The sequence below is a fragment of the Sturnira hondurensis genome, unplaced genomic scaffold, assembly GCF_014824575.4.
Source record: "Sturnira hondurensis isolate 20B ecotype Veracruz unplaced genomic scaffold, ASM1482457v3 Scaffold0009178, whole genome shotgun sequence".
Taxonomy (NCBI): domain Eukaryota; kingdom Metazoa; phylum Chordata; class Mammalia; order Chiroptera; family Phyllostomidae; genus Sturnira; species Sturnira hondurensis.
In genome coordinates this window covers 878,963-906,277 of record NW_028081809.1, presented here as the reverse complement: position 1 = coordinate 906,277, position 27,315 = coordinate 878,963, and the positions used below count along the sequence as shown (strand labels likewise).

The 27,315-nt window shown below is 47.1% G+C and overlaps 1 protein-coding gene across 1 annotated transcript in view; it reads left to right on the top strand.

The window, feature by feature from the left end:
• Positions 1-16,215: 16,215 nt before the first annotated feature.
• ACOXL (acyl-CoA oxidase like) overlaps positions 16,216-27,315 on the top strand; it is a 263,368-nt gene continuing 252,268 nt past the window's right edge. Inside the window, 6 exon segments of the mRNA XM_037056729.1 lie at positions 16,216-16,260; positions 16,798-16,884; positions 19,004-19,102; positions 23,238-23,352; positions 23,621-23,731; positions 25,482-25,554. Coding sequence (XP_036912624.1) covers positions 16,216-16,260; positions 16,798-16,884; positions 19,004-19,102; positions 23,238-23,352; positions 23,621-23,731; positions 25,482-25,554 — 530 coding nt within the window.

Here is a 27,315-nt window from a genome sequence, read left to right as displayed (position 1 = left end):
TCAATTAGTTTAGCCTTCATTTGTTCCTCTAATTTGTGACTAAAATCAACCAGTTCCGTGAGCATCCTGATCACCAGTGTTTTGAACTGTGCATCTGAGAGGTTGGCTATTTCTTGGTTGCTTAGAGTTATCGGCTCTGGGGCTTTGAGTTCTTGAGCATATTTTGGACTGCTCATGCCTGTTCGGAGCGGAGCCCTAGGTGTTCACCAGGGCGGGGCAACTCAGTTGCTGGTTTGTGATGCTGTATGTGGGTGCGGGGGTCAAAGAGAAGCAATGGCAGCCCCCTCTGCTGTTTCCCCGCCACTGGGGCCTGCGCGGTCTGTCTCACTGCTCGCTCCTTTGCTGGTTTATCTGTGTGCAAATGTGTGACCATGGTCAGCCTGCTGCCCGTGTCCTCACTTGGTCCGCCTACTGCCACCCCACACCTGGGATCCCTTCACAGCTGCCTGGAAGCTTGGGTTGGGGAATCTTTCCTGCCCAATCCTCCTCCGCTGCTGGCTCTGCCCCTCTTACTGGTCCGGTTGAATGGTTTGTTGTTGTCGAATCCGTATAGTTCAATTTTCTGTGTTTTGGCTGTGTTTTTGTTTACTAAACCTTTGTTGTCTTTAAACTTGGTTGTAGGAGAAGGCACAGTGTTTCCACCTACGCCTCCATCTTGGCGGAAGTCCAACTGTTTGTATTCTTCACACTATACCCCAAGTTGGGAAGCCCTGTTGGTGTTGAATTGGCACCAATGACTGTGGTCAACAGGGTTATTGGAGGGGACTGAAGGAGGTGGGCAGGACCTTTGGAATGTGTGCAGGTAGGGCTGACACCATGAGAGGAGGGAGAGAAGCAAGGGCACCATGACTTGGTTGTGAGAAGTCTCAGTGGGCCAGGGTCTTGATGGGCAAAAGTTGCCTCTGAGCAGGAATGGCCTGACTTTAAAGCCTTGACATGCCCAGCCGGCTGCTGGGAGGCTCGGGTGAACTCTGCAGACAATCCCAAGGTGTGACAGCTGGAGGTTGCTGGTAAACTCTGCTCCCTAGGCCTAGGTGATGCTCTCTGGGGCCACCACGGTGCAGCTTCTGTACAACACAGGTCACTCCCTTCTCCCCCGTCTCCCCAAATGCTGCTCTCAGGGCATCACAGACATAAGAAAATGTCTTTTACATCTGCAGTGTTGTCAGGAAACCCTTCTTCTTTCCTTCCATTTATAGCACCTGAATTGACTCTCTCTTATATATACACAGGGTGTGTCCTAGATACACAGCATCAAACGAGATGCAAAGATGTGACAGGGTGCAGAGTGGAGTCCTCTGAAAATAGCAGAGGTATCCAAGGTTGTGGAAGGGGGAAGTGGATGATACAGCATTTAAGGCATTTTGAATAACAGTGGCAAGTTAATAGCTGTGCTTTTCCTGATTGAAGAGGACTGCTGCCCAGGGTGAGAGGTGTGCATGACTAAGAGCATGGAGTGACTGGTGACATAGCCAGGGGAGGCGGATGCCCACCATGGATGTCCCTGTGTCACTGGGAACTCTTGCCCTGACTAACCTGGCAAAAATGGCAGATGCCAGCACATCATAGGAGGGGCCAGATGTAAGGTCACATAGGAAGTTCTGGGCCAAACATTTAAATGATGGTGGGCTGCAACCCATGTGGGCCTGCCATGAGGTCTGGTGTATAAGGGGGAAGCCACATTATTCCATAAGATCTGGAGTAGGAAGAGGAGGCCTGCTGGGGACCCTCCTGCCTGCAGAAGACGGTGGCAGAGCTGGTGGAGCTGTGTGGGGACCTGCCTCACCACGAGAGTGTCGGTGGGTACGTGGGGGAGGCTTGGAGCTGAACCGTGGCCAGGAACGCTGAGTTGCAGACTTCTGTGTCTCTGAAGGATGTGCGGAGAAGTCACTGTCTTGTGACTGTGCCTCCCTGGACACCCCCATGAGCCAGTGCAATAGGGCACATATTACCCTGAACCAAAGCATGGAGACTGAGCACAGCTCACCCCAGATTCTGAAGGAGGGAGCTGCTGCGCGAGAGGATGGCAACTCTGAAACCTATGGTACACCTTCCGGAGAGGATGGAGGTCTGTTTGTGCAGCTGGCTTGAGAACATATAAGGAAATGGGGAACTTCTGGACATGGTTTTGGCTTGTAGTCTTTGAGGGAGCAAGGGAAGTGCTGGTGTTGTGGGAGAGGAGAGCTCTGAGCAGGAGGGCTCTCAGCAGCACCCCGCCCCCCTGCCAGGTTGGAACCTTGTTAATAAAAGCCTGTTTCCTTCAACACTAATTGTTGGGGCGTGTGTCAAAGCGTCATGGGGTCAAGCCCCGGTTTGCTTGGTTACAAAGAGACATGGCGAGATGCCTCTTTGCTTATCATCACCAGCAACTCCATCAATTTGATGTCTTGGCATATTGAGAATCTCTTCTTCACAGGTGTGATCTAAGCCTGAATGAAATGAGAGCTTTGATGCTTCAGAGCGACGTTTGCCACCGGTTCACTTCTGTTAAGGTGTGCAGTTCAGGAACAGGTGGGTGTCATTGTTGTTTGGGGGTTGTGTGTCCTGATTTCTGACAATGTACCCTGTATGGGGTGTGCCTTCTTCAGCCCCCTTTTCTGCCCTCCTCTCCCCCTGCCCTTGTCCTCTTGGCCACTTCTCCCAGTCAGAGGAACAGGAACATCAGCAGAAGTAATGAAATATTTGTTCACAACACCAATTTACTTGTAGGCATAAAATTCAAAGATCCGAGAAATGCAAATTACTGATTTTAGAGGCTTTTAAGGCTTTTTAGACTTGTCTGAAGTATTTGAGGCTTGTTTGTGAAAAATTTGCCATTCAAAATTCAGTTATTATTTTAATTAACTTTATTAAAAAGAGAGCTCTTTTGTATTGCATTAAAAGCTATATATATTTTAGCCAAGTTTAAATCCATTTCTATTTCTTTTAAAAAATATTTTATTTATTTTTAGAGAGAGGGGAAGGGAGGGAGAGAGAGGGAGAGAAACATCTATTAGTTGCCTCTCAGAAGCCCCCAACTGGGGACTTGGCCACATCTCAGACATGTGTCCTGTCTGGGAGTTCAACCAGTGACTTTTAGGTTCGCAGACCTCAGTCTGAAGGTCCTCATTGCTCAGTCCACTGAGCCATACCAGCCAGGGCCCATTTCCATTTCATTCAGCTTCCTGGCTTCCTTAAACCTACCACTTTGCATATTAACCCCCCCGCCCCCAACTTCCTGGTGAAACACTTGGGGAGGAGATAAACTCCAGTGGAGTAGAGGACAGGTCGAGAAGCAGAACTGCTGTTAGTGAGCCATTTCCTGCCTAGTGGGGTCTGTGGGGGGAGAATCTGAGGATTGAGAGGTGGGGTCTTCCCACTGTGGGCTTACTTCTCTGTGGAGTGAGGATTAGAGCTGATGTGGGGTCCGAGGTCCTTTTCTGAACAAATTGCCACTGTGTCACCGGCTTTGGTTGGCTGTCCTGAGAATGCAAGGAGCTTTGACACCTCCTGTTAATGTCCTGTGGCCACCTCCAAGGTGATGAGGTCACAGCAGTGTCTATACCTGTAGATGTAGAGTGTTTGGAATGAAAGCACCCATATAATTGAGGGGTTCATGCTTGCAAAGCCTGAAAAATCATTGCATTCCAAGCTAGCAAATTGCCCCTGTATGGAACTCCCAAACTGTCTTTGCTTTCAGCCACTTTATCAGAGTCTGGCTTCCAAACACATCAGCGTGGGGCTGGCTGGAACACGAAATCCTGACGTGCAGCCCATCTACTGCTCCCTTAATCAGCCCCAAATGTCTATGGCTTTACTTAGTGTCAGTACTTGGGACCCGGACGTGAGGGTTGATCCTTTAATGATGTTGACTAACTGCCGCTCAACCCACGGAGTCTGAAGGATTAGTCGGTGCAGCCTTGCCCCTGATAAGGCGTGTGGAGTCCTGGATCCAATTATCTTCCCGCTTTCACTGTGCCTTTTGTGGCCTCAGGCAGCCTGGACAAGCTTGTCCTGGGTGATCAGCTACAATTCCTCCAGGAGGCCCTGGAGGATTCCTCCAGTATTCATTTCTGTTAATTATTTCAGCCCATTTGGCACTTCTGTCTGTGGGAATTTGCAAAAGCCTATGAACCTGAAGGAAATTCAGCTAGTCAGTCACTGGTGCTGTGGGCTCGTCTCTTCAGGTGGAGGTCACGAGACTCAGCAGCAGCGTATCTGTGTCTGAAGGCTCTCGAGTTCCACCCTGTAAACAGCTGGAGGAGCTGCCTCTGACCAGTAATTCGAGAAGAAGTGTTACATGATTCATCCTGCCTCTTAATAAAAATATTGAGTCATGGCTGTACTGCCTGTTCAGAGAGTGTTCCAGGCCCTTCCCTGGGCCCCGTTCTGTGTTTCTGATACTTTTGTGGCTGAGCCGATGAGCCCTGAGGCAGAATGCAGTGTGTCACGTGTAATGATGATGTTCTTAGGACAAATGAGGAGTGAGCCTCACTGGTTCCAGGTCTCTGTGGACAGTCCCCAGGCCAAGAATAAGCCATTAAATTTTTTTTCACTGTGTTTCCCCTTTGCCATCTGTAACAGATTTGAGATGTTCCAATAATTTTAAAAGGAAAAAAGTGTCTGAGTTTAACTGCAGAGTGTGCGTGCACACAGGCGTGCCTGTGTGAACACCGTCTTTGCACTTCCTCGACTTTTCCTGACCCATTTCCAGTGATGTCACTTTTGTGCCTCTCAGCCACCTGTCTCCTTCTCTGCCTGAGGATTCCAGGAGTGGATCCTGGGAGGGGTGGGGGGAGTGTCACTGACTCCTTGAGTTTTCAGGTGAGACAGGACCCAGGTGGGACATGCACTTTGTTCTGTTGCTGGGACTGGCTACCACCCCAACTCCTTGGGTGACCCGTTCTCTGCATATGGTCTCTGCTTCTTCACAGACGCTAGTCCTTGGAAGCTGACAGAGGCTGATAACCTGCACCAGAATCACCATAACCAATGATAACAGCTCAAATTTACTGAATACGTTCTTATGCCGGTCATAGCACTAAAAACTTTAAATGAATGAACTCATTTAATCACAATTTCTCTAATGGTACTCCCGTTTTACAGATTAGTAAACTGAAGCTCAGTAATTGGCCTGAGGTTATACAGTTAGTGAGTTGCAATATAACCCAGGTGGTCTGCCTTTTGAGCCCCTTAAATCTGGTTCTTCTTTCCCCTGGCTGCCCATTAGCATTGCCTGGGGCTCTGGGGAGCTTTCCAGCTCCCCCTGTGCAGGCTTTTGCTCAGGCCAATCAAGTCAGCATTGAAGTCTCCCAGGTGGGAGACGCAGTGTGCTGCTGGCTTGAGTTCTCCTGCATTGGTTTTACCAGGGACCCTATGCTCTTCCCCCGCCAGTCATGGTTCAGGCCCCACCCCCAGGAGCCCTCCATCCCAACATTTCCTTTCCCCAGAAGGGAGCCATTTGGGGTCAGGCTGCACAGTGTAGTGAGCAGTGGGAACAGATGTCTGGATAATGAAGTATCCACTCAGGGACTCCTACCCAGCCATCTCTCTCCCATCCTGAGCTCTGCTTGTCCTCACCTCCATGATCCGCATGTGCGATGGGCATGGTAATGCCATTATTGTCTAAACCAGTGGTTCTCAAGTATGGTCCGAGGGCCCCTGGACACTATCCTGAAAAGTAGATTTTCAGAAAACTAGATATCCTGAAAAGTAGATAGGTGTCCTGAAAAGACACTTACTTGCGTGACACCAGATTTTCATCATAAATATGAACCAAAACAGACTGAGTACAGAAGCAGATCTAAGGTCCAGCTGTCTATTAAGCCAGATGTTAAAATAATTTTTGCAAAAATGTAAACACTGCCACTATTTTCACTGATTTTTTAGGGGAGGCTAAAAATTAGCATTATTTTGTGTGAGAATTATGTCATTCATATTAACATGTAATGAATTTAGCCCTGGCTGGTGTGGCTCAGGTGGTAGGAGTGTTGCCCCATAACCGAAGAATTGTGAGTTTGGTTCCTGCTCAGGACACGTGCCTGAATTGTGGGGCGGATCCCGGGTCTGAGTGGCACAGTCCCCAGTTTGGGCACACTGGGGAGGCAACCAGTCGATGTTTCTCTCTCACGCTGATGTCTCTCCCTCTCTTCCACTCTCTCTAAAGGCAAGTGGAAAAAAATGTTCTTGGGTGAGGATAATGTAAACAAACAAACATGTAATGGGTTTATTGTTTTTCTAATGAATAAATATCTTGGAGATTTTCAGTTTCAATTGCTGGAATGGTAAGTTGATAGATATAACCCTCATAAACAGATGTTTTTGGAATCCTTGATAATCCTGAAGTGGAAAGGGGTCCAGACCATGAACTGTGAGAACTGCTGACCTAAATTACCCGCTGTTTTCTTGGGAAGCTCAGTCTCAGTTCAGCTTGGAGGGGAGTTGGCAGAAGATTGGCTTTAATTTATGTTTATTATACTATAATTATCTATTTTTTCTGTCAGAATTTTAAATAGTCTCAGTTTGGGGTGGTTTTTGGTTTTCGTATTTAGGGAGATACGAGGTGGGTGATCAGATCTAATATGGAGTGAGGTTCTAAGGTTGGAATCTAAGAGGGCAGCTGGGAATGGGGAAGATGGTGGCTTTCCTCACGAACCCCGAGAAGGAGCAGCCTTCACCCGGAAGCAGTGACTGAAGCCTGGGGCGCAGGGCAGGGGGCAGTTGAAGAAAGGGGGCTGAGCAGGGCGTATGCCATGAGGCGGAGGAGGTCTACCCGGCCAGTGGCCCTGCTGCTCACAAACGCCGGTCGGACTTGCCCTGCAGACCCCGATGAGCACCTTCACCACCCCAGCACTGGCTCCTCACCTACGCTGAGCTCTTGGCTCCGACACTGTGGTCTTGGCTCTGCCCTTGGCCCCCCGGCTTCTGTTTGTACTGGAACCCAGGCCTTTCCCAGTGGGCTGTGATGGGCTGCCCCGGCTCTCAGTCTTGTGTGATGCCTCTGGCGGGAGTCCCTGTTCCAGCTCCAGCTCCATGCACTTGGACACAGGCCACTTGGCCAGTACTCTGGCCAGGCCAGCCTTGACCCCAAGGGAGGCCGTGGAGGATTTCAGCAAAGATATTAGGACAGAGCAGCCTGTTTACAGAAGTTCCTCTGTGGAGATTGGCACCCGAACTAAGCTGTCACCTGTGCTGGATGCAGGGACTACTTGAAGGGGAATGCCAGGGAGTGAGTTGGGACCCAGCCAGGGACTCTGTGCAGCTGGAGTTCTGCACTGTAAAGTGTTCTACATAATGAAATACTCTCATTTTAAGTCTTAATTACTATTCTTTCAGTGAAATCGTATATTAAAAATAATCATTTGTTATTCTTTGCTAACTCCCTTCTATGTGCCAGGTGAAGGCATTCATTCATTTCACAATTATTTATTGAACACGAATACAAACCAAGCATTGTTCAGGAAGCAGTGAACAAAGCAGGCAAAAAAAAAACAACTTGTCTTCATGGAGCTGGCCTTTTAGTCTAGGAGGAGGTCAACAATAAGCTAACAAAGTTGATAGTGTGTCAGATGGTTCTACAGGCTGTGGATAAAAATCAAGATGGTAAATTGGAAAAGGTGAAGAAAAACTGTCTCTGTTTACAGATGACATGATCTTATATGTAGAAAACCCTAATGGGTCCAATAAATTCAGCAAAGTTGCATTGTATAAAATCCACCACTATTGATCATTAAAATGAGTGGAAAACAATGCACTTCCCATGGACAGAAAAGGAAGCTTGTGTCACGTGGTGATGTTAGTATGATACGTTCATCATCACATGCTGTCAATGCTGATGTTAGTGGTTACAGTGATAGAAAACTTTCCAAAGCAGCTAGGAATTTGGTAGGAAGAGGTAGGAAATTTAAGGCAAGAACTGGGAAATCCTGAACGGTCAGAATACTATAATACTGTTGTGAAAGAGAAACGTCATTAAACAGGGCCATGGGACTGTCGCCTTGCATCACTCCTCATTGGAGTCCTCAGGGCCCTGGGAGAGTAGAAGCATAACAGCGACACATGGCCTTTACGGCAGAATCCTCCCAGCACTCTGCTCAGGCACCAGACTTTGAGAGAAACATTGATTGGTTGCCTTCCATACCCCGACTAGGGACCAAAACCCACAACTCAGCCGTGTGCCCTGACCCAAAATCAAGCTGGTGACTTTTTGGTTTGCAGGATGATGCCCACCTGAACCACATCAGTCAAAGCCATTTCAGAGTTTTCACAGTGGTAGGTAGAGGTGAGGGTGGTGGAGGGGAAGAAGGGAAGTGCAGTATGATGTTATTTTTAAAGTATTATAGTGTCTTCATCAAAATCTACCAGTTCACTTAAAAAGCCCATGGAAATACAAAAAACATACCCTAGAATTGTCAAAGCAATTATGGAAAAGGACACATTTGGAGGACTCTCTGTCCTTGATTTCAAGATTTATCCCAGGGCACTCAATGTTCTGTGGTATTGACACAGGACAGACAAATAGATGGATGGGCCAGCTGGAGAGTCCTGAAATGAACCCACACACCATCAGTGGATTTCGGGGCAATATTGCCAAGGCAGTTGATGGGAATAGAAAAGTTCTTTTAAATAAATTGTGTCTGAGCAACTAGATAAATATAGAAAGAGTTAACCTTGGTCCTTGCCTCACACTCCACACAGAAGTAAGTTGAGATGTTTGTTATACCTTTACATAAATTCTAGAATTGCAAGCTTTGTAGGAAAACAAGGGAGAATGTCTTTCTGACTTTCAGATAGTTAGAGGTTTCTTCGAGAGGACTTCCAAAGAGCTAAACATGTGAACGAACAAACTGATAAATTGGTCTTTATCAAAATTGAAAACTGTTGTTCATCAAAAGACATTATCAAGAGAAAAAAGGCAATCCCAAAAGTCGGAAAAATACCTGCAATGCAGTATATATCACAATTCATGTCCCTACAAGGGATTTGTACCCAGAATATATAAAGAATTCCTAGAGCTCCATGATAAAAAGGCAACACAGTTTTTAAGATGGGCAAAAGACTTGAACAGGTACTTTATAAAGGTATAGAAATGGTCAGCAAACATACAAATGTGGTCAACATCTTGAGTCTTCAGAGAAATGCATATTTAAACCATAATGAGGTGGCATTGCACTCCCTCCACCGTAGCTAAAAATAGAAAAGTGACAGTGATGATGAGGATGGCGAGAAGCCAGGACTCGCATAGATTGTTGACAGGAGAGTGAACGGTACAACCATTTTGAAAAACTGTTAGGCAGAAACCTACGCTTTAACCCAGCAATTGCATTCCCGGGGATTTACAGAAGAGAAATGGAAACATATGTCCACAAAAGACTGGTCCATGAATGTTTACATAAGCTTTATTCCTAATAAGTCCAAACTGGAAACAACCCAAACGTTCATCAGTAAGAGATTGGACAAACTGTGGAATGTTCCTCAATGGCAAATGACTCAGTCATAAAAAAGAAGGAACTGCTAATTAACAAAGCAGCACGGATGACTTATTTGTATGAAAGGATGCAGACGGAAAAGAGTACGTCCTGTACAATTCCCTTTATGTAAGTTCAGGAACTGGCAAAGCTAACAATGGTGATGAAAAGAAGAGTGGGCCTCTGGTTCCCTGTGGACTCTCTGAAAGGGGCCTGCGGACACTTTCTGGAGATGATGGGAACATTCTATCATCTTAACTGACATTGCAGTTACCCAGGTAGTTAATTGAGCAGAACACATGCGTTTAAGCTCTGTGCATTCCACTGTATATAAATTTTACCTTAATAATAATAATAAAAATACTGTAACTCACATTGAGGCAGAGGGAAGCAAGGAAGCCAGCAGGGTGGTCGTTACGATAGTCTAGGCATGAGGTGGTGGTGGGAGATGCGAGAAGGGGCCGGCCTTGGGATCTGTTTGGAGGGAGGTTTAGGACAGGTTAGGCCAGAGGCAAGAGTCGGGTTAAACCAGGATAAGGGAGTCCATGAAGCTCATTTATTTGTTTTATTTGTACATTTTACTCTGACCCCTTCTCTTTCTAAAACGATTTGAGGCTAATTATAACAAAGGGCTTGTATTTAACAAGACTGAGAAGACACGTAACTAAAATAGAAAACTGAAACCAGACGACAGAGGCAGCAAATGTCTGTTTGGGGACTGATATGAGAAAGCTGAGTTCAGGAATCTCTGCCCAGTTTCTCTGGCCAGCACCTAACTGGGGCTGTTGATGGGTTGCAAGGAGGCAGTGAGGGTCTTTTAACATCAGAGGAAAGACAGCTCAAATTATAGGCCCCGCAGTGCTGAATCAAGTTGACTTTAGTGGAAGAAAAGTAAATATGCCTTTTAGAGACTCTCTAGACTTATAAAACTAAAAATACACATTTTGGTAGAATTTGATTTGTGACAGAATATTATGTCATAAAAGGTCTGGTACATCAAGTGCTCTGCAAAGAAATGAGGGCTGTTTTCGGGGAAACTACCTTTCTTCTGTTTGAGACTGAATTTAAGCAGAAATGTAGATAGCGTGGGTATAATTTAGGATGAAATCCAAGCCTGAGCATATTCCCCCTATGTTTAAGGAACCATTATCATTTAAATGTACTACAAACTAACATTCTGATGTGGGCATTGAGCTTGGTTCGGATGTGTCAAGTCTAAGTGAAGGCGGCCATTGACGTAGGAGGACTGTGCAAGGGCGTGCTGAAACACGCCATGTACTGACTGATCAGCATCAGTATAGACAACTCATGACATTGCCAGTTGAATGAGAGGGGAGCCTTGTCAATGTTGGACAGTCTTTAAGAACAATGAACAGATCAGAAATGATGGAAGAAAGGGGAGGATTTCATTGTGGGGAAGATGTTAAAAATATGTGCCAGTGGGGCAGTCAATCAAATCAGGCCTCGTCTTAGTTCTGGAACTGTTGCTTGGCTTCTGGAAATGGACCAAGCTAAGTGAGTGCTTAAGTCAACAACAGAGGATTAGTGGCAAACTCCTGTTGGCATTGCCCATCCAGTCTAATAGCAAAGATCGCTGTCTCGTGCAGAGACTGGGAGAAGGAAAGTAAATGTCAGAAGCAATTTATATGTCCCAAGATGGCTAAATTCAGGGTTGATTCTTCAGCAAATGTGATTGCAGTTTATTTCCAACTGGTGGGTAACACAACCCCAGATGGATACCACTAATGACAAGGTTGTAATCCTTCATCAACAGTGTAAATGGAGAGAATGAAATATGAAGAGAGCTATGAACAGTTGGAAACTTTGAGGGGTTTGTTTACTCCCAGTGGTTTAGGTTTGGCAATAGCTGAGTGGTGGTGTAAGGTGAGAAAGGGCTTGCTACCATGTGGGCTGGGTGATGCTCGGGAAGCTCACCTGGTCCCAAGGGTGTGTTGATGTCAATGGCTCACTGGAATACAATGTAGGGGTTGACCAGGGATCGGCTGGGCCCCCAGAGTCCCGGGTTTTCTGCAGCTTATCAATGAAGGGCAGCAAGGGGTAGGGGCCAGACCTCTGTGAGGAATCTGAGGATCTGGTTTCTGGCCCTCATTGTGCCACTCGCTGGGTGACTCTGGTTGGACACGTCTTTTGACCTCACTGAGCCCAGACATTTCCATCTTTGCTTCCCGCCCTGCTAAGCCTCTTGTAGAGGGTTGTTGTTAGCATCTGGGGGACAGAAGACACATGGGCCCTTTGAAAAAAACCTGCCGATATTAATATCTTTACAGTTGTTTTTTATTATTTGCCGGTAACTAACTCCAGGGGGAGCTGGAGCTGGAGCCACGCAATCGTTCATACTCGAGCCTGGAGATATTTTAGGAAATAATCAATACAAGATGCACTGGGTTGGAGCCATGATGAGAGTCATAAATCTTGACAGCGTGCTGTTTGATAAAATTAGGACCTGAGAGAAACATGTGAAAACCTACAGGAGGAGAAAACAAAGTGCATTTGGGGAGAGAGCTTAAGCCCGTGTGGAGACAGAACCATCTGAGGAAGTTTGGTGCATCCTGCTGCTGGCAGGGCAGATCACACACATGGGCACACACGCTCATGCATGCACACCACAGTGTGCACACATGTGAAATGTATACAACCACGGGCACAGACATGTGCGTACATATGCACACATGTGTACCACGCACGTATGTACACACATGTGCACACGGCCAACACTGTCTTGTTAGCTGGGTCTCAGGAGAGACTGGTGTGTAAGGAAGACCAGCATCTTCTAAGGAAACGCCCTCTGCCTCTGGTATTTTAAGGTGAACCAGTGATGGTGGTCTGTCCTGTCTCTCTTCTTGCTGGTTTAGAAGCGTGTGCTCATTTTGCTGTGGGATTTGCAGCTGTTGTGTGCAGCGAGCAAAATGAGGGGAAGGAAGGAGGGTTTAATGACTGAAGCCTGAGATGCTCTAGGTTAGAAAGGAAAGTGAAGAATATTGCTCTTCCTGTGTCTTCAAACCTTCCAGTCTTCTGTCTTTGTCGACTGTCCCCTGGACTTGAGCCAGGCACGTCTTGCTGGTCGCAGGTCAGTGCAGAGAGGCTGCAGGCAGGCCCATGAGGGTGCTGGGTTTGGGGGTGCCAGGAGCAAACCTGGTTAAAACAACTCGAGGCCCAAGGGAATCTATTAGGAGTCTGGGCTACATGCAGCCACAGTTGACTTTTTGTTGTACAAGAAAATTGCCTTTAAGCACCTCACATGTGGTCAGAGACTAGATGGTCTCATGAAAAAAGATGAACATGCCCCAGCTGGTGTGGCTCAGTTGGTTGTAGCGTCGTCCAACCAACCTAGGTTGCGGTTAGTTCCCTGGTTCAGGGTGCATACGGGAGGCAACTGACCAATGTCTCTCTGTCACATCGATGTTTCTCCCTTCCTGTCTCTCTAAAAGTAGTGGAAAAATGTTCTTGGATGAGGATTTAAAAAAAGGAATGGAAACATTTACTTACCATCTTTTTTGAACTATAAGACCCACCTAGGTTTTAGAGGAGGAAAATAGGAAAAAATTTTGGAGCAAAAAATGTGGTAAAATATTTAATAACATAAATAACATAGTATTTCACCAATGTAAATGTAAACAGAACCCAACAGCAGCATTAACAACCATTATTACTCACTTTAAGCTTTAATTACGGAAACTCCGCTGATCATCAGGGAACCCCAAGCTCTCCTCGTCACTACTGTTCACATTGGTGAAGCTCAGCTGCTCAGAATGACTAGTGTCACTGTCTTCACTCTGTTCATAGAGGATGTCATCTTCAGAGCCACCTAAGGCATCGCTGATGCCACACTGTTTGAAGGACCTCACAACAGTTTCATCCTTAACTGACTACCTGGGGTTTTCACCCACTCGCAAACGTGGGTAATGGTGGGCCTCTTCATTCATCCACTTGGTGTCAGATCAAGGTTTCCAGCAGCCATCCACTTGTTCCACTCGTCTCTCACGAAAACTTTAAATGGCTTGTTGATGGAAACACCCAAAGGTTGCAATTGGCTGGTAAGGCCCCCAGGAATTATGGCCAGATGGGTTTTCTCTTCTTTAAATCTCTTTTTTGTGGCTTCAGTGATATGTGCCCTAAACGGGTCAAGCACTAATAGAGCAGGTTTCTTTAGCTCTATTAGTTTGGACCACACTTTTTCTATCCATATCTTCATGCTGTTTTTATCCTTCCATCCTTTGTCATGAACACGAACAGTAACTCCTCTTGGGATTGCCTCTTTTTAAAAAAAAATTTATTTATTTATCTTTTAGAGGGGAAGGGAAGGAGAGAGGAAGAGAAACATCAATGTATGGTTGCTTCTTGTGCGTCCCCTGCTGGGAACTGGCCCCTGCCGGGAACTGGCCTGCAACCCAGGCATGTGCCCTGACTGGGAATCGAACCGCGATGGTCTGGTTTGCAGGCCCACGCTCAATCCACTGAGCTACACCAGCCAGGGCTTGGGATTCCCTCTTTTGGCACCTTTTTTCTCTTGAAAATCAGCATTGGTGGCAGTTTGGTGACATCTGCACAGCAGGACAACACAACCGTGTAATGGGTTTTCTCACGCTCTGAGGTTTTCACAGTTACGGTTTTGGCACCTTTCACCTCAACAGTCTTGTTTGACGGAACATCAAAGGTTAATGGGACTTCACCCATGTTCCCAGTCAGGCTTATTGTGAATCCATTTTTCTCTCTTGCATCCAGTACAAATCTGTGAAAAGACACAATCTTGGATTCATATTCTATAGGCATTTTTTGTGCAATCCTAGTTCTGGTGCCCAGAGCAAGGCCACATCTCTTCGTAAATCTGTGGCACCATGATGGTGATGCAGTGAAGTCCTCAATGTCTGCAGCAGGACATTTGGCTTCATCTATGATCATTTTTGTAAATACTGAAAAGCCATTGTTCCTGTGACATGTGATCCACTCTTTCATATCCACTTCTAACTGTGGCCATTTTGCAGCATGGCCATGAAAACATCGTTTCTTTTTGTTTGTTTTTTGCAGTTGATGCCCCTGTTTCCTCCATTCCCGTATCATTTTCTCAGTTGGAGGTGGCCCAAAGTGTCTCTCCACTGCTCTGTCCCCATGTTCTTCGGTGTCCTTCACTACCTCCAGTTTAAAAGGGATTTTAAATGAAATCCCATTCATGCAGCCACTACCACAAGGATATAGAACTATTTCACCATCACCAAAATGCACAGTGCAACCCGTTTGCCATTGCCTGCAGCCCCCACCATCCTGCTTTTTTGGCATCCACTAATCTGTTCCCTGTCTTCATAATTTTGCCATTTTGAGGATGCCATACAATGGGAGTTTGGTTGCTTTTGACTGCTGTGTGGTATTCCTTTGTGTGGACTTTACTGCATGGGGAAGTCTGAGACTTCTCCGTTTCAGCCACCGTGTGGGTTTAAAATGGCACTGCCCTGTGGGGCTTGTTCCAGCTCAGCAAAGGTGGGGAACAGGGCAGCTCGAAGTGCGTGACTGCTGTGGCCCCTGGCAGAGGGTCATTTGTGTGGCCCTGCATATGCCCTCCCTTCCTTGTGGACACCCCTGTGCCTCAGAATTAGTGCCTGTGTCCAAGCCTCCAGTCTGATGTCCCATAGGGGACACTCGTAACTAGAACATGAAGAGAGAGTGATCAGACAAGAAGCTAGGTGGGTCACTGGCACATCCAAGGTGGCGATTATTTCTGTTCTGGAGTGTAGTTGTTTAAAAATATATAGAAATCAAAGACAAAGAAATCGGTGCTTGCCAACTGTGGTGAGGGCACCCACCACGAGGTCCTTCGGGGGAGACTGGCTTCCCTGTGACTTGAGCCACTCATGGTCTCCTCCCTTGTGGATGCATTGGCTATGGCTCCAGAGAGAAGAAATTCAGCTGAGATGCAACAAATAGTCCTCCTCTCAGAAACACTCGTGGACCCTGGGCTACACTAAGGATCCATTTTGCCTGTCCACCTGCCTTCTCTTCAGTCAGATCTGGTGGAGTGTGACCTGAGAAATCTCCAGTGTCCCTGAACTGTGGGTGCAGCCCTCTTCTCCAAATCTCCAGGGTCTGGCATTGAGCCCAGTGCTTTGAGTCCCGTAGGGAATGTTTGGCTGAATGCGGGGGACGAAGCCTGTGGTCCAAGCAGACTTAAAAGATATTCTGACCAGTTGCAATGTGTGCACATTATTTAGATCCTGGTTCAAACAACAAACTAAAGAAAAAATACATGTGAGTTGGGGAAATTTGTACATTGATTATTTGGCAATATTAAAGAATTACTGTGTTTTTATTTTTGTTTTAAAAAAGATTTTGTTTGTTTATTTTTAGAGAAGGGAAGGGAGAGAGGGAGAGAAACATCAATGTGTGGTTGCCTCTCCCACACTTCCTACTGGGGACCTGGTCCACAACCCAGGCATGTGCCCTGACTGGGAATCAAACTGGTGACCCTTTGGTTCACAGGCTGGCACTCAATCCACTGAGCCACACCAGCCAGGGCAGAATTGTTGTGTTTTTAGGTGTTATAATGGTTTTAGGGTTTATGAAGGACCAAAGTCTTGGCTGCTGACCCTCACTGAATCCTTGTAGCAACGTCACTGAATGCCATTAGATGTCAGGCAGCCTGCGGTTGAACCTTCGCCCTGCCCATTTCCTCCAATGCAGCCTTTCCTGGTCACTTCCCTCTCCTGAACCTCAGAGTCCTCATCTGTCAAGTGGGGGTGATGATGTTTTCCAGGTTGTCATGAGAACCAGTGACCTCATGTGTATGGAGCTCAGTGCCTGGAAGGTGTGGGTGATCATTCATGGGGTGGTCACTATTTGCTTTGTTGTCAGATGGGGCATGGAGGCTCCTGTGTCATTTGTCCGAGGTCCCACAGAAATGGGGGTCTGAATGGGGTCTGACCCAGCTGCCTCGTCCTGGTGGAATGCCTGCCTGTGTGCCTGTCTGTTTGCAGCAGCACCTCCTCTGTCCCCTTCCTGCTGTTTGGTCCCATGTCTTCCATTCTAGGCACCGAGCTGGACCCTGAGCAGACAGGTAGAATGAACATTCAAAACAGTCACTGGATGGAGTGAACGGGTGGCTCCGGGGGTGGAGGAATGGCATTCTGTTCTGTTGGAGTGGCCTCTGGAGAGAAAGGACCTTGGGTCACGGCTGCAGAGAAGACCTGGTGCCTGACAGGCAAGGAAGGGAGGCCGCATAAGCCGTGCGACTGCTCCATGAGCTTTACAGATGCTCCTTGAATGGGCTTAGAGCAGCAGGGCCAGCTATCACTCAGTCATTGACTGTTGGTGACAATGGCCTTTGTATTGTCTTTGTTTCCAGCGTGGAGTAATTTGTTGGCTATTTGGTGGTGCAGTCAGGAATCTGGGAAGCCCAGGACATGTAGCTAAGTGGCTTCAGTCACTCCAGGTAGGACATGTACCTCAAATGATGTCTTCTTTTATGGAGAGCCGTAAAAATTCACAGTAGCTGAGGGGAGCGTGTGTGTGCAGAAAAAATATGAATCAGAGAACTAGTGTCATCCAGAGTTTTTTTTGTTTGTTTTTGTTTCTGTTTTTAATATATTTTATTGATTATACCATTACAGTTGTTCTATTCCCCCCTTCATTCCCCTCCACCCGCACCCTCCCTCCCCCACCATTCTCCCCCCCCTTAGTTTATAACCACGTGTCTCAAGTTCTTTGGATTCTATATTTCCCCCACTATTCTTGCCCTCCCCCCTATCTATTTTCTACCTACCATCTATGCTATTTTCTGTGCCTTCTCCCCCCTTCTCCCCCTCCCACCCCCCTGTTTCTAACCCTCCATGTGTTCTTCATTTCTATGGTTCCACTCCTGATCTAGCTGTCCTCTTGGTTTGCTTCTGTTTTAGGTGTGGTTGTTAATAACTGTGTGTTTGCTGTCCTTTCACTGTTCATATTTTTCATCTTCTTTTTCTTATATAAGTCCCTTTAGCATTTCATATAATAAGGGCTTGGTGATGATGAACTCCTTGAACTTGACCTTATCTGAGAAGCACTTTATCTGTCCTTCCATTCTAAATGAAAGTTTTGCTGGATAAAGCAATCTTGGCTGTAGGTCTTTGGATTTCATGACTTGGAATACTTCTTTCCAGCCCCTTCTTGCCTGTAAGGTCTCTTTTGAGAAATCCGCTGACAGTCTGATGGGTACTCCTTTGTAGGTGACTGTCCCCTTATCCCTTGATGCTTCTAGGATTCTCTCCTTCATTTTGGTCTTGGCTAATGTAATTATGATGTGCCTTGGTGTGTTCCTTCTTGGGTCCAACTTCTTTGGCACTCTCTGAGCTTCCTGGATTTCCTGGAAGTCTATTTCCTTTGCCAGACTGGGGAAGTTCTCCTTTATTATTTGTTCAAATACGTTTTCCACTCGTGGCTGTTTCTTTCCCCCTTCTGGTACCCCTATAATTCGGATGTTGGAACGTTTAAAGATGTCCTGGAGGTTCCTAAGCCTCTCCTCATTTTTTTGAATTCTCATTTCTTCATTCCTTTCTGGTGGGATGTTTTGTTCTTCCTTCTGGTCCATTCCATTGATTTGAGTCCCCGTTTCCTTTCCATCACTATTGGTTTCCTGTGCATCTCCCTTCATTTCAATTAGTTTAGCCTTCATATGTTCCTCTAATTTGTGACTTTGTTCCTCTAATTTGTGACTATAATCTACCAGTTCTGTGAGCATCCTGATAAATAGTGTCTTGAATTGTGCTTCTGAGAGGCTGGCAATTTCTCGGTCGCTTAGAGTTATTGGCTCTGGGACTTTGAGTTCTTCTTGTGCCATCTTTCGGGTTGTTCGTGCCTGTTCCATAGCAGGATCAGAGCCCTAAAGTGTTCACTAGAACAGGGCAACTAAGTCGCTGGGTTGTGACGCTGTATGTGGGGGTGGGGTCAAAGAGGGACTATTATTGTCCTGTCTGCCGCCTGCCGCCGCGGCCCTCACCAGTGCCGCAGTTGCTGCCGTCACCGGGCCCATGTGTTTTGTCCCACTGTGCACGAGTGTGCCACCACCGTCAGCCCTCGCCCCCTGGGGCCTGCGTGGTCCGTCTCACTGTGTGCGAATGCGCGACCATGGTCAGTCTGCCCTGCACCCCAACTGGTTCTGGGCTGCCTGCGCACCTGGGTCGGGGGACCTGTCCTCCCTGACCCTGCTCGCTGCTGGCTCCGCCCCTCTTACCGTCCCCGTTGAACGGTTAGATGTAGTCGGACTTCCGTATAATTCAATTTTCTGTCCTTTGGTTGTGTCTTTGTTTCTCCAAACCTTTGTTGTATTCAAACTTGGTTGTGGGAGAAGGCACAGTGTTTCCACCTATGCCTCCATCTTTGCGGAAGTCCCAGAGTTTTGTTTGAAATGAGAATTTCTCACTCTTTTTTGGATTGTGTTAACCCTGTCATATCGTTAACGTCACATTAGCTGCCACCTCTCTCTTTCTTACTGATAATCTTAATGGTCAGACAGGTCTGTAGTTAGAGGAGTCACCTGCCCAGCATATCCCCTTCTAATGTCTGGTAAACCCTAGGAGCAGAAATACACCAGAATGTTGGCAGTGACCGAGAGGAGCCATGGGAGCAACGTGAGAGGGATCCAGACCGAAGCCACTTTTGACCTGTCTGCATAGGTTAGGGTTCTCTGCGTTGTTTCGCGGTTCTAGGCAGTCAGACAGTGGCTCAGAACCAGGCTTTCCCTCTGACTGAGTCCAGCCTCATGCTCTTTGCGTGTGCCCTTTGGCACGAGGCCCTCTGATTCACAATGCATCTAGTACCAGTCAGCACTTACACAACACCTACTACGTGGTGGCAGACACCACTCTGAGCACCTTACTTGCAGTCAAGTAATGCCTGAGACAACTGCGAGGACAGTGCCGAGGCTGTTTGGGGGTCCCGTGCTAGTGGGTGAATGACTGGCAGAGGTATCGTCATCGTTGGCACTCTCCATCAGTTGAACTGTGTGGCAAGAGGGCACTCTCTGTGCTGGTTCTTCCTCACTGGGAGTGGGAGTCCCCTGTACCGGCATGGTGCCATTTTCTTACCCTCGACCTGCAGGAAAACTCATATGACAATTGAAGCAAACATTTTATGAATCAATCTTACTTTTCCTACCTTTACTACATGTGATGGACTCCAAGAGTTTTCCTTCCCTTCTTGTTAATTAAAAAATGTTTTTCGAGCCCTGACCAGTGTGGCTCAGTACATTGGGCATTGTTCCACAAAGTGAAAGGTTGCTGGTTCGATTCCCAGTCAGGGCACATGCCTGCATTCAGTGTGTGGTCTGGGTGCCTGCAAGAGGCAACCAATTGATATCTCCCTCTCTTTCTCCCTCCCTTCCTATCTCTCTAAAAATAAAGAAAAAAAAACTAAAAAAAGAACACAGTGTTCTGGAGAACTAAACTAAAAACACACAGTGTTTCTGGAGACCCTCTCAGTGCATCTGTCTCCGATGTGGCTCACACTGGCCGTGTGAAACCCTGCTCTGCACGTCCTACTCCCGGTGAATAAAGGAAGCAAACGTTTGCTTATTTCACTCTCCTTGTAGCTTCCCGTTTGGTATTGGGTATCTGTAAGAACTGCAGAGGAATGAATACATTTTGAAGTTCTGTACATGCATTTGTGTGCATGTAAATGTGCAAGCATGTGCATGAGTGCAAGTGTGGCCTGTGCACGTGTGTGTGGTTAGTGTTCTGGTCTTCACATTTGCCGAGTTTGCCCTTTGGAGTCTGGGTCTTCACTAGCGGGTCTTTCTGACCCACACGCATTGGGTGTCAGTGTTTATGATGACACATTCAGGTGAGGGTTGTGTTGGGGGTGCCCTGCCTTTCCTCTTACCCTGCTGCTGATGGTGTCCAAGGTCATGATAGTAACAAGAGTAAGGACTGCTGCTTAGTGACCACTCTCCATGGGCTAGACTCCGTGTTAGACCCCCATGCAGTGTTCCACCTTGCCTCGAGACAGCCCCACCAAGTGTCGGCGAGCTGCTTCTGTTTGTTGAGCCTGTGCGTGCTGGGCACCAGGCTTAGCCCGCTCCATGTCACGTTGTTAACTATTCTGTAATCTTGTAGGGAGGTATTATTGCCCCTGTGTTACAGATGGAGAAACTGAGGCTCACAGAGGCGGAGAAACTGACTATGGCTGTGCAGCTCCTGAGTGAGTCTCAGGTTCTAGTGTGATCACCCCTAACAGCTGAGCTTTCCCGCGGTGGTGGGTGCCGACCGAGCATGTGTTGGGTCTGGGGTGACCAGCTTTTCCTCTCTCTAAACCGTGGTATTGAGGTCACCTTGCTGCCATTAAAGGGAAAAACCCCTCACCTAGAGTTTTTATTTGTTTCATCCTACAGCTGTTTTTTCCACAAAGATCACTCTCCTGTGCTGGTCCCATTTTCCCTGGCATGCTGCAGGAGCTACTTCTGTCAGCGGGGGAGGTGTGGGAGCCACAGCACAATGAGGAGGGGACTCTGGAGAGGAGGGGACTCTGGAGAGCCCGTGTCTCCTGATGATGACATAGAGGGGGTGGATCTCTGCTGCCTTGGTTTCCGTTTCCCCTTCACTTCCCTTTAAACTGTCAGAGTGAATCAAGGGAGCTTTTGCTCCCTCAAGGACTATTTCCGTCTCTTGCAGCTTTCCGTTATTCCTTCCTCTGTGTTCATTGTTTTATTTTTGGAGGAGGGGTGTGGGGTGGTGGTATGGATAGTTAAGAGGCAAGAGGGAGTTTTATTTTTATACTCTATGCTAAATATAAAAAATAAACGAGGCTAAAATCTCTCAGGAGAAAGGCATCTTAATTTTTGGAGCCTGTAGCAGTGACCGATCTGCTGGCCCTCAGCAGAGACTCGTAACAGGAACCCACACACATGGTGCACATTATTAGATCCAGCTACAACGCCAGCGTCTTGACTGATGCAACTTTCCAAAGCAAGTGTTTTTGCCAGAAGTGACAAACCCCCTTTCCCAGAGTGTATCGGATGTTCATGGGGACTGGTGGCCTCCTGCCTTCTTTCCCACCCCACCAGATCTTTCCTGCCGGGCCCGTGGTTTTCTGCTCCTCCTTTCTCTGCCCTTGAGGTGCAAGCTTCCCCTTACCACATAAGCTTTTGTTGGTTTTTGTTTGTTTGTTTGCACTGCGTAAACCTCAAACAGTTCCTTTCATTGAGAAGTCCTGGCTGGCCTACGGAGACCATGGCAGCCTCTGGAGACTTAAGAAGATTCCGCCATGTCCATTTATATCTCTGAAAAGCCCTTGCACATGTGAAAACGTCCCCTGTGCAAACATATGTCAAAGCAGGTTTTCTTAGGCTTCAAGACTGTGTATCTTGGCCAGAAGGAAAGTGGACTCTATGTACTTTAAAATCTGAAACCTGAGATAATCTTTCCACGATCAATAGCTTGTTGGTTTAGTTCAGTCACATCTTCAATATTGTCAGCTCCAATTAAATGGTACATTTTCCCTGGACACCCCTATCTGTCCGGGATACCTGTTCAGAGCTGGCAGTTATGGTCAGCCTGTCCTAGATGAGATGTTTCAGAGTAACCCAGGTGATGAACCAAATTAGGGACATCCAACAGATTAAGGGGGGCATTTCCATTGTGATCCTGTACTGCTGGCTTCCAGCGAGTAAGGAAAAGAAAAACAAGTTCTGAGCAGAAACTTAGAACAAAAATTCTGCATTTTCTTCCTGCTTCTTCCTGATCAGTGTTATTTTCAGAGTGTTTTGAGCTGGAATCCTTGATCTGTTATAGAGACAACCTGCGTGACACGTTCTAAGATTCTTTTTCTTAAAGACAGAGAATCATTTACAAATGGTTCTAAGGGGCTTGTGTGTATGAATCTTTCAGAGGAACATTTTATTATCTTATTTATCAATTACGTAAATGGAGAGGCAAGTTCTGAAACAGCCATCCAAAGCCTTAACTGAGTTTTTTTTTAAATCCCAAATTGTATGGGCTGAGAGCCTAAGCAGTGGTGGGCACAGGCCAAGATTGCTGGATAGTTTTGCTGACATCGAGATTCTCTTTTGGCCTTTGGTTAGTTGGTTGCTATTTGAATGACAGACTCTGCCTGTGGAGACGGTGATATTCATGGCCGCATGACAGTGGCAAGCATGAGGAACAAGCAGTTTGTCTCGAAGGAGTGATGCCTGGGAGACAAAAGTAAATGCATAGACGTGGACTCGTTCAGCACGGGCCACGGGGCGTTGGGTGTCCATCCCGTCAGTGAGCCTCATCGGTGGGCTGCTTGGGGAGGAGGGGTGTGTGGAGAGCAAACATCTATTACAGGGCTTTTAGTAGCTTGGGTGTTGGATTATTTAAAAGTCAACGCCTCAGTGTGAAGGAATCTAGAGAGAAAGATGTTGATAATAGAAGAGAGCTGGGAGGCACTGAAGCCAGGTGGTCTCAGTGATAGCACACGCGCCAGCCCAACATTATAGCGGAGAGACCAGGGAGGAGGGCCAGACAGACCCCTCTATCCAGTGAAAACTGGCAACTCACTTTCCTGATTGGAAGATTCTTTGAAAAAGTGCTTTAATTTCTAGCCATTTTCACAGGGGAGATGGAGGTGAGCTGTGTGAACTGAGGTGATGGTACGGTGGCCCTGACCTCACAAGGCTGAGCCAGACGACTCTGGTTGTCTTCTCCTTTGCTGTGAAGTCACCTGGGTGTGTGTACTTCACGATGCTGGTCTGTTTCACAGTTGTCCTTGCATCGAGCTGAAGTGTTGCAATGAGCTTTGAGAAAGGATGCTGTCATTTTGCTGTTTCTGTAGGAATATGTGATCCACACACCACGTAAAGACGCCGAGAAGATGTACACTGGAAATGCCATGTGTGGAAACTGCGCCGTAGCCTTCGCCCAGCTCATTGTACGCGGAGGGTCTCAATGTTGGTTGCCACTGAAAACGAGAACAATTCTCTTCACTCTCACTGCTCTCCGATGAGCACTTCACCCTGAAAACCACTCATGGGGCTGTGTTTATCTTATAAAGGACTCAGCACTGCCTTTGTCTCCTAAATATACATGAGGATAAAATTTATCAGACACTCTTATCTGCAGTGTACATAAAACTGAAAGGATTTTGGGATCGACACAACTGCATCCTATTCCAGGATGTTGTAAAGCTTTATGCCCATCTTTAGGAGCAGAATTTAGTGACCATCTCATCGCCTTCCTTACGGCCCCACTGCTTCATCACCCCTGTCTGCGGTGAAAACGGAAGCTTGTGCCCAGGAGTGACTGTGGTTGACATGACGTACAAAGAAGGTGATTCCCAGGAGACTCTGTCCTGGCCTCATTTGCACCCCCCGCCTGCCCCCACCCCACCTAAGGAGAGTCCAGCCTGGTTCTCCAGGCCCTGGGAAGACTCTGACTCTGAGGCCTGATTAGAGTCTTTTCTGTACAGTTGTTAGAGAATGTTGGATCTGTACAGTTGTTAGAGAATGTTGGAGAGCACCACTTAGGAGTGTGCGTGGGTCTCGTCTCCTCCCAGCCTCCCAGGTTCCCTAGTAATGAGGCAGCTCTGAGCTGGGTTGTGTCATCCCCTCTGTCCTTGGACTTGTGGGCTCTCAGAGGGCAGGTTGAGGCACTCTTTTTTCCTGCCCCTAAGCCACCATCCTGGTATCAGTGTAGGCGAGACCCTTGATAAGACCTAAGCTTGACTCGGTGGACTGGTTTGGGAGGCCATAGGTCTGAGATGGAGGTGTTAGCAGGGTTGGTTCCTTCTGAGGCTGTGAGGAAGTGTCCGTTCCAGGCCCCCATCTTTTGGCTTTGACAGGTATCAGTCTGCCTTCATTGGTCTATGTCTGAATTTCCCCTTTTTATAGGGGCCCAAGTCACTTGGATTAGGGTCTACCCTAATGACCTCATTTTAAGTTTATTGCTTTTGTGAAGATCCCATCTCCAAATAATGTCCCATTCACAGATACTGGGGGTTAGAACTCCAACGTATGATTTTGGGGGACACACAGTTCAACCCATAGCACTCAGTGGAGGTGGGCCACACCATGGGCTTCATTGGTCATCCCTAGCCAAGACCAAGCCAAGCCAAGCCAAAACACAGGTGGGGGGAGTAAAAAAAAAAGAAAAGAAAGGGCAGGGGAAGAGAGTGGGGAAGGCGACAGTCCTTCGGTGGAAGAATGGTCTTACCCTGGCCATCTTACCCAAGATTTTTGGTCATCGATCACTGACTGCTGCGGGAATGGGCTGCAGGTGTGTCTGGGAGTGCTTACATGCATCTCCCAGGGGGACCGAGGCCCTTGCTGGCCCTGCCTCTGGAAGGTGCCTCCAGTGTCAGTGGTACTGAGAGCAGAGGGGAGGGCCCAGCTCTTGTGAAGGGGGGCCGAGCGTTGAAACACCACCATCCCAGAAACTCTGCTTGGTGGTCTTGGGAACTCCTCAAATCACGTGTGTTCTTGTCAAGGGGCCATGTTCTAAATAGAGATATTTTCCCCCAGACTAGGGTTCCTCAAGGGTGAGATGAACCAGAAGTGGACCTCAGTCTGACGACGTCATGAGGAAATGGGTCGGCAGACTTCAGAAACCTCCCAGGGGACCAGGTTACCCACCTACCCACCCACTGCTGTCCCTGTCCTTGTGGCCATCTTTCTTGTCTATTAGGTATTTGCTCAACAGATTTACCCCGTGTGTTGGGAAAGAGCATCTGTGGGGAAGGGAACTGGAGTTCCGCATCCCTGGGGGAGTGACGGTTGTTCTCCTCACCGTGTTCAGTCTGACATTCTTTCTGTTGTCTAGAGCTCTCCCTTTCCTAGTCACAGCAGCTGTTCAGGTAGCAGGTGTGTCCCCCAGAAACCCCACCTATGCCCCAGGAAGGCACAGCTATTCAAGATAACGAGCGAAGAGCACCCCTACCTCCAGCCCAACTGAAGTGCGTTAACACTTCCGGAAAAGGGCTTTGCATCTGAGTGGAGGCAGGCCTGGGAGTAGCAGGGACAGTAGTTCTGACACTAGCCTGCATTTGTCCCCTGCACCTCCGTGTCTATTCTGCTCTCTCTAGGTCTTCATGGTGTGGTTAATGGGATTTTAATATTTGACAAAGTTCAGATACCAAGGGACCACCTGCTGGATAAGCAAGTAGCTCCCCTTTAACTCAGATTCACCGTGTGTGCGATCTCATGGCTCCCCACCTGAGGCTGGCTCTCCGTCTCGTGGGCTGCATGTCAAGGCTTTGTTTGCACGACCACTTCCGCAAGTTTGTTAACAACTAACTGGAAAATGTTGATAAACAAATAGAAAAAAATTAAAATCGCCCAAGACGCTATTACCCAGACATAGTGTGTGTTCTACTTTAATGTATAACTTTTTAGAATTTTCTCCAGGATAATATATCAAAAGAGAGAAATAGCTTCAATTTTTACTGAATGAAATCCACTTACAAATTCTATTCTTTGTAATTTGTAATCTCTGTTTAACATTATATGTCCAATGTTTCTGTACAACAGTAAATACACACATGTATAATCATTTTTAACATTGCCATCAGAGACTGTTAAATAAATTATCTGTAATTTATGTACTTAATTCCTTATTGTTGGGTATTTAGGTTGTTTCCTTTAATTTTTTTTCTGTCATAAATAAGTAGGTGTTATTGTCCCCCTTGTGGGTGGCAGAAAGCAGGACAGTACTTTTTGGTGTCAGAGACTTAAAACTAGCACGGATAATGCCACAGGTGCTCCGTGTCACTTCCCAGCTTCCTCAGTGCAGTCCAGGAGTTTAAATATGGAGGTGACCATGGTCCGTGGTCTGTGGACTTCTCCAGGTGCAGTCTGGGGTTCTCAGTGCTCTTCACAGAGGCTTAGAAACACCGGTGACTTTGCTTTTCTCAGCAGCATTTCATGTATCCAGCTAAAATCCCAAATCACAGTCATATTTAAATTTGTAAAAAGCTTCCTCCAATCAGGCTTGCTCCCCACTTTCCTGTAGATTTTCCTTTTATACTTCACTCCTTTTTGTTCCTTGCAGGTTTTTGTTAGCAGATAAAGTTGTGGTTGCCAAAAGTTTAAGAAAATGTGGGGGAAACAAACTTAAAATGGACCAAATTCTCTTTGTTAACTCCTCTCCTCCTACCCTTGAATTGGTTGGATATAACAAAAGCTTCTTTGCACTTACCCTGGTGAAGGCTTCAGGCCCCCCAGGAGCTGCCAGTGTCCATGAGCCTCAATGCCTGTGTGTTTCCTGGTTGCTTATGGCCTCACTCCACTTGCAGATGGGGAGGAGGGCAGCAGAGCTACAGGTGGTGGGCTCCTGTATCTCACCTACCCTACCAGATCTCAGTGGCCTGGCCAGCCCTCTGCTGGAGGCTTAACCTGCTGGTTTAGTGCTCATCCATGCACTAGAGGTTAGAAAATAGATTAAGCCAGGAAGAAAAATGATAGGGAGCTGCATAGTCTATAGAAGACATGAGTGCACATAGAGTATTCTTTGATAAGTAAGATTTGATTTTAAAGCTTTTCTATTGACATTTAAGGCACGCCTCCTCCTCCCCCCTGCCCTCCCAACACACACATGTAGTACAGAACAGCAGGAGCAACACAGATGTTTGAGGGAGGAGTCCCACTTTGGGGTGCTGGTTTATCACTTGATCAAAGATGGGCTAGTAACTAGACATACAGATTCAGTGAGATCCTTCTCAAAATCCCAGCTGCCTTTTTCTGCAGAAATGGAGAAACTGGTCCTAAAGTTTGTATGGAATGTGAAAGTCTTAGAATAGCCAAAACAATCTTGACCACGGGGCAGAAGAACAAAGGTGCAGACCCAGACTCCTGATTTGACAACTCACTGCAAAGCTGCAGTGATCACGACAGGGTGGCGTGGGCTTAGGGATGTATACT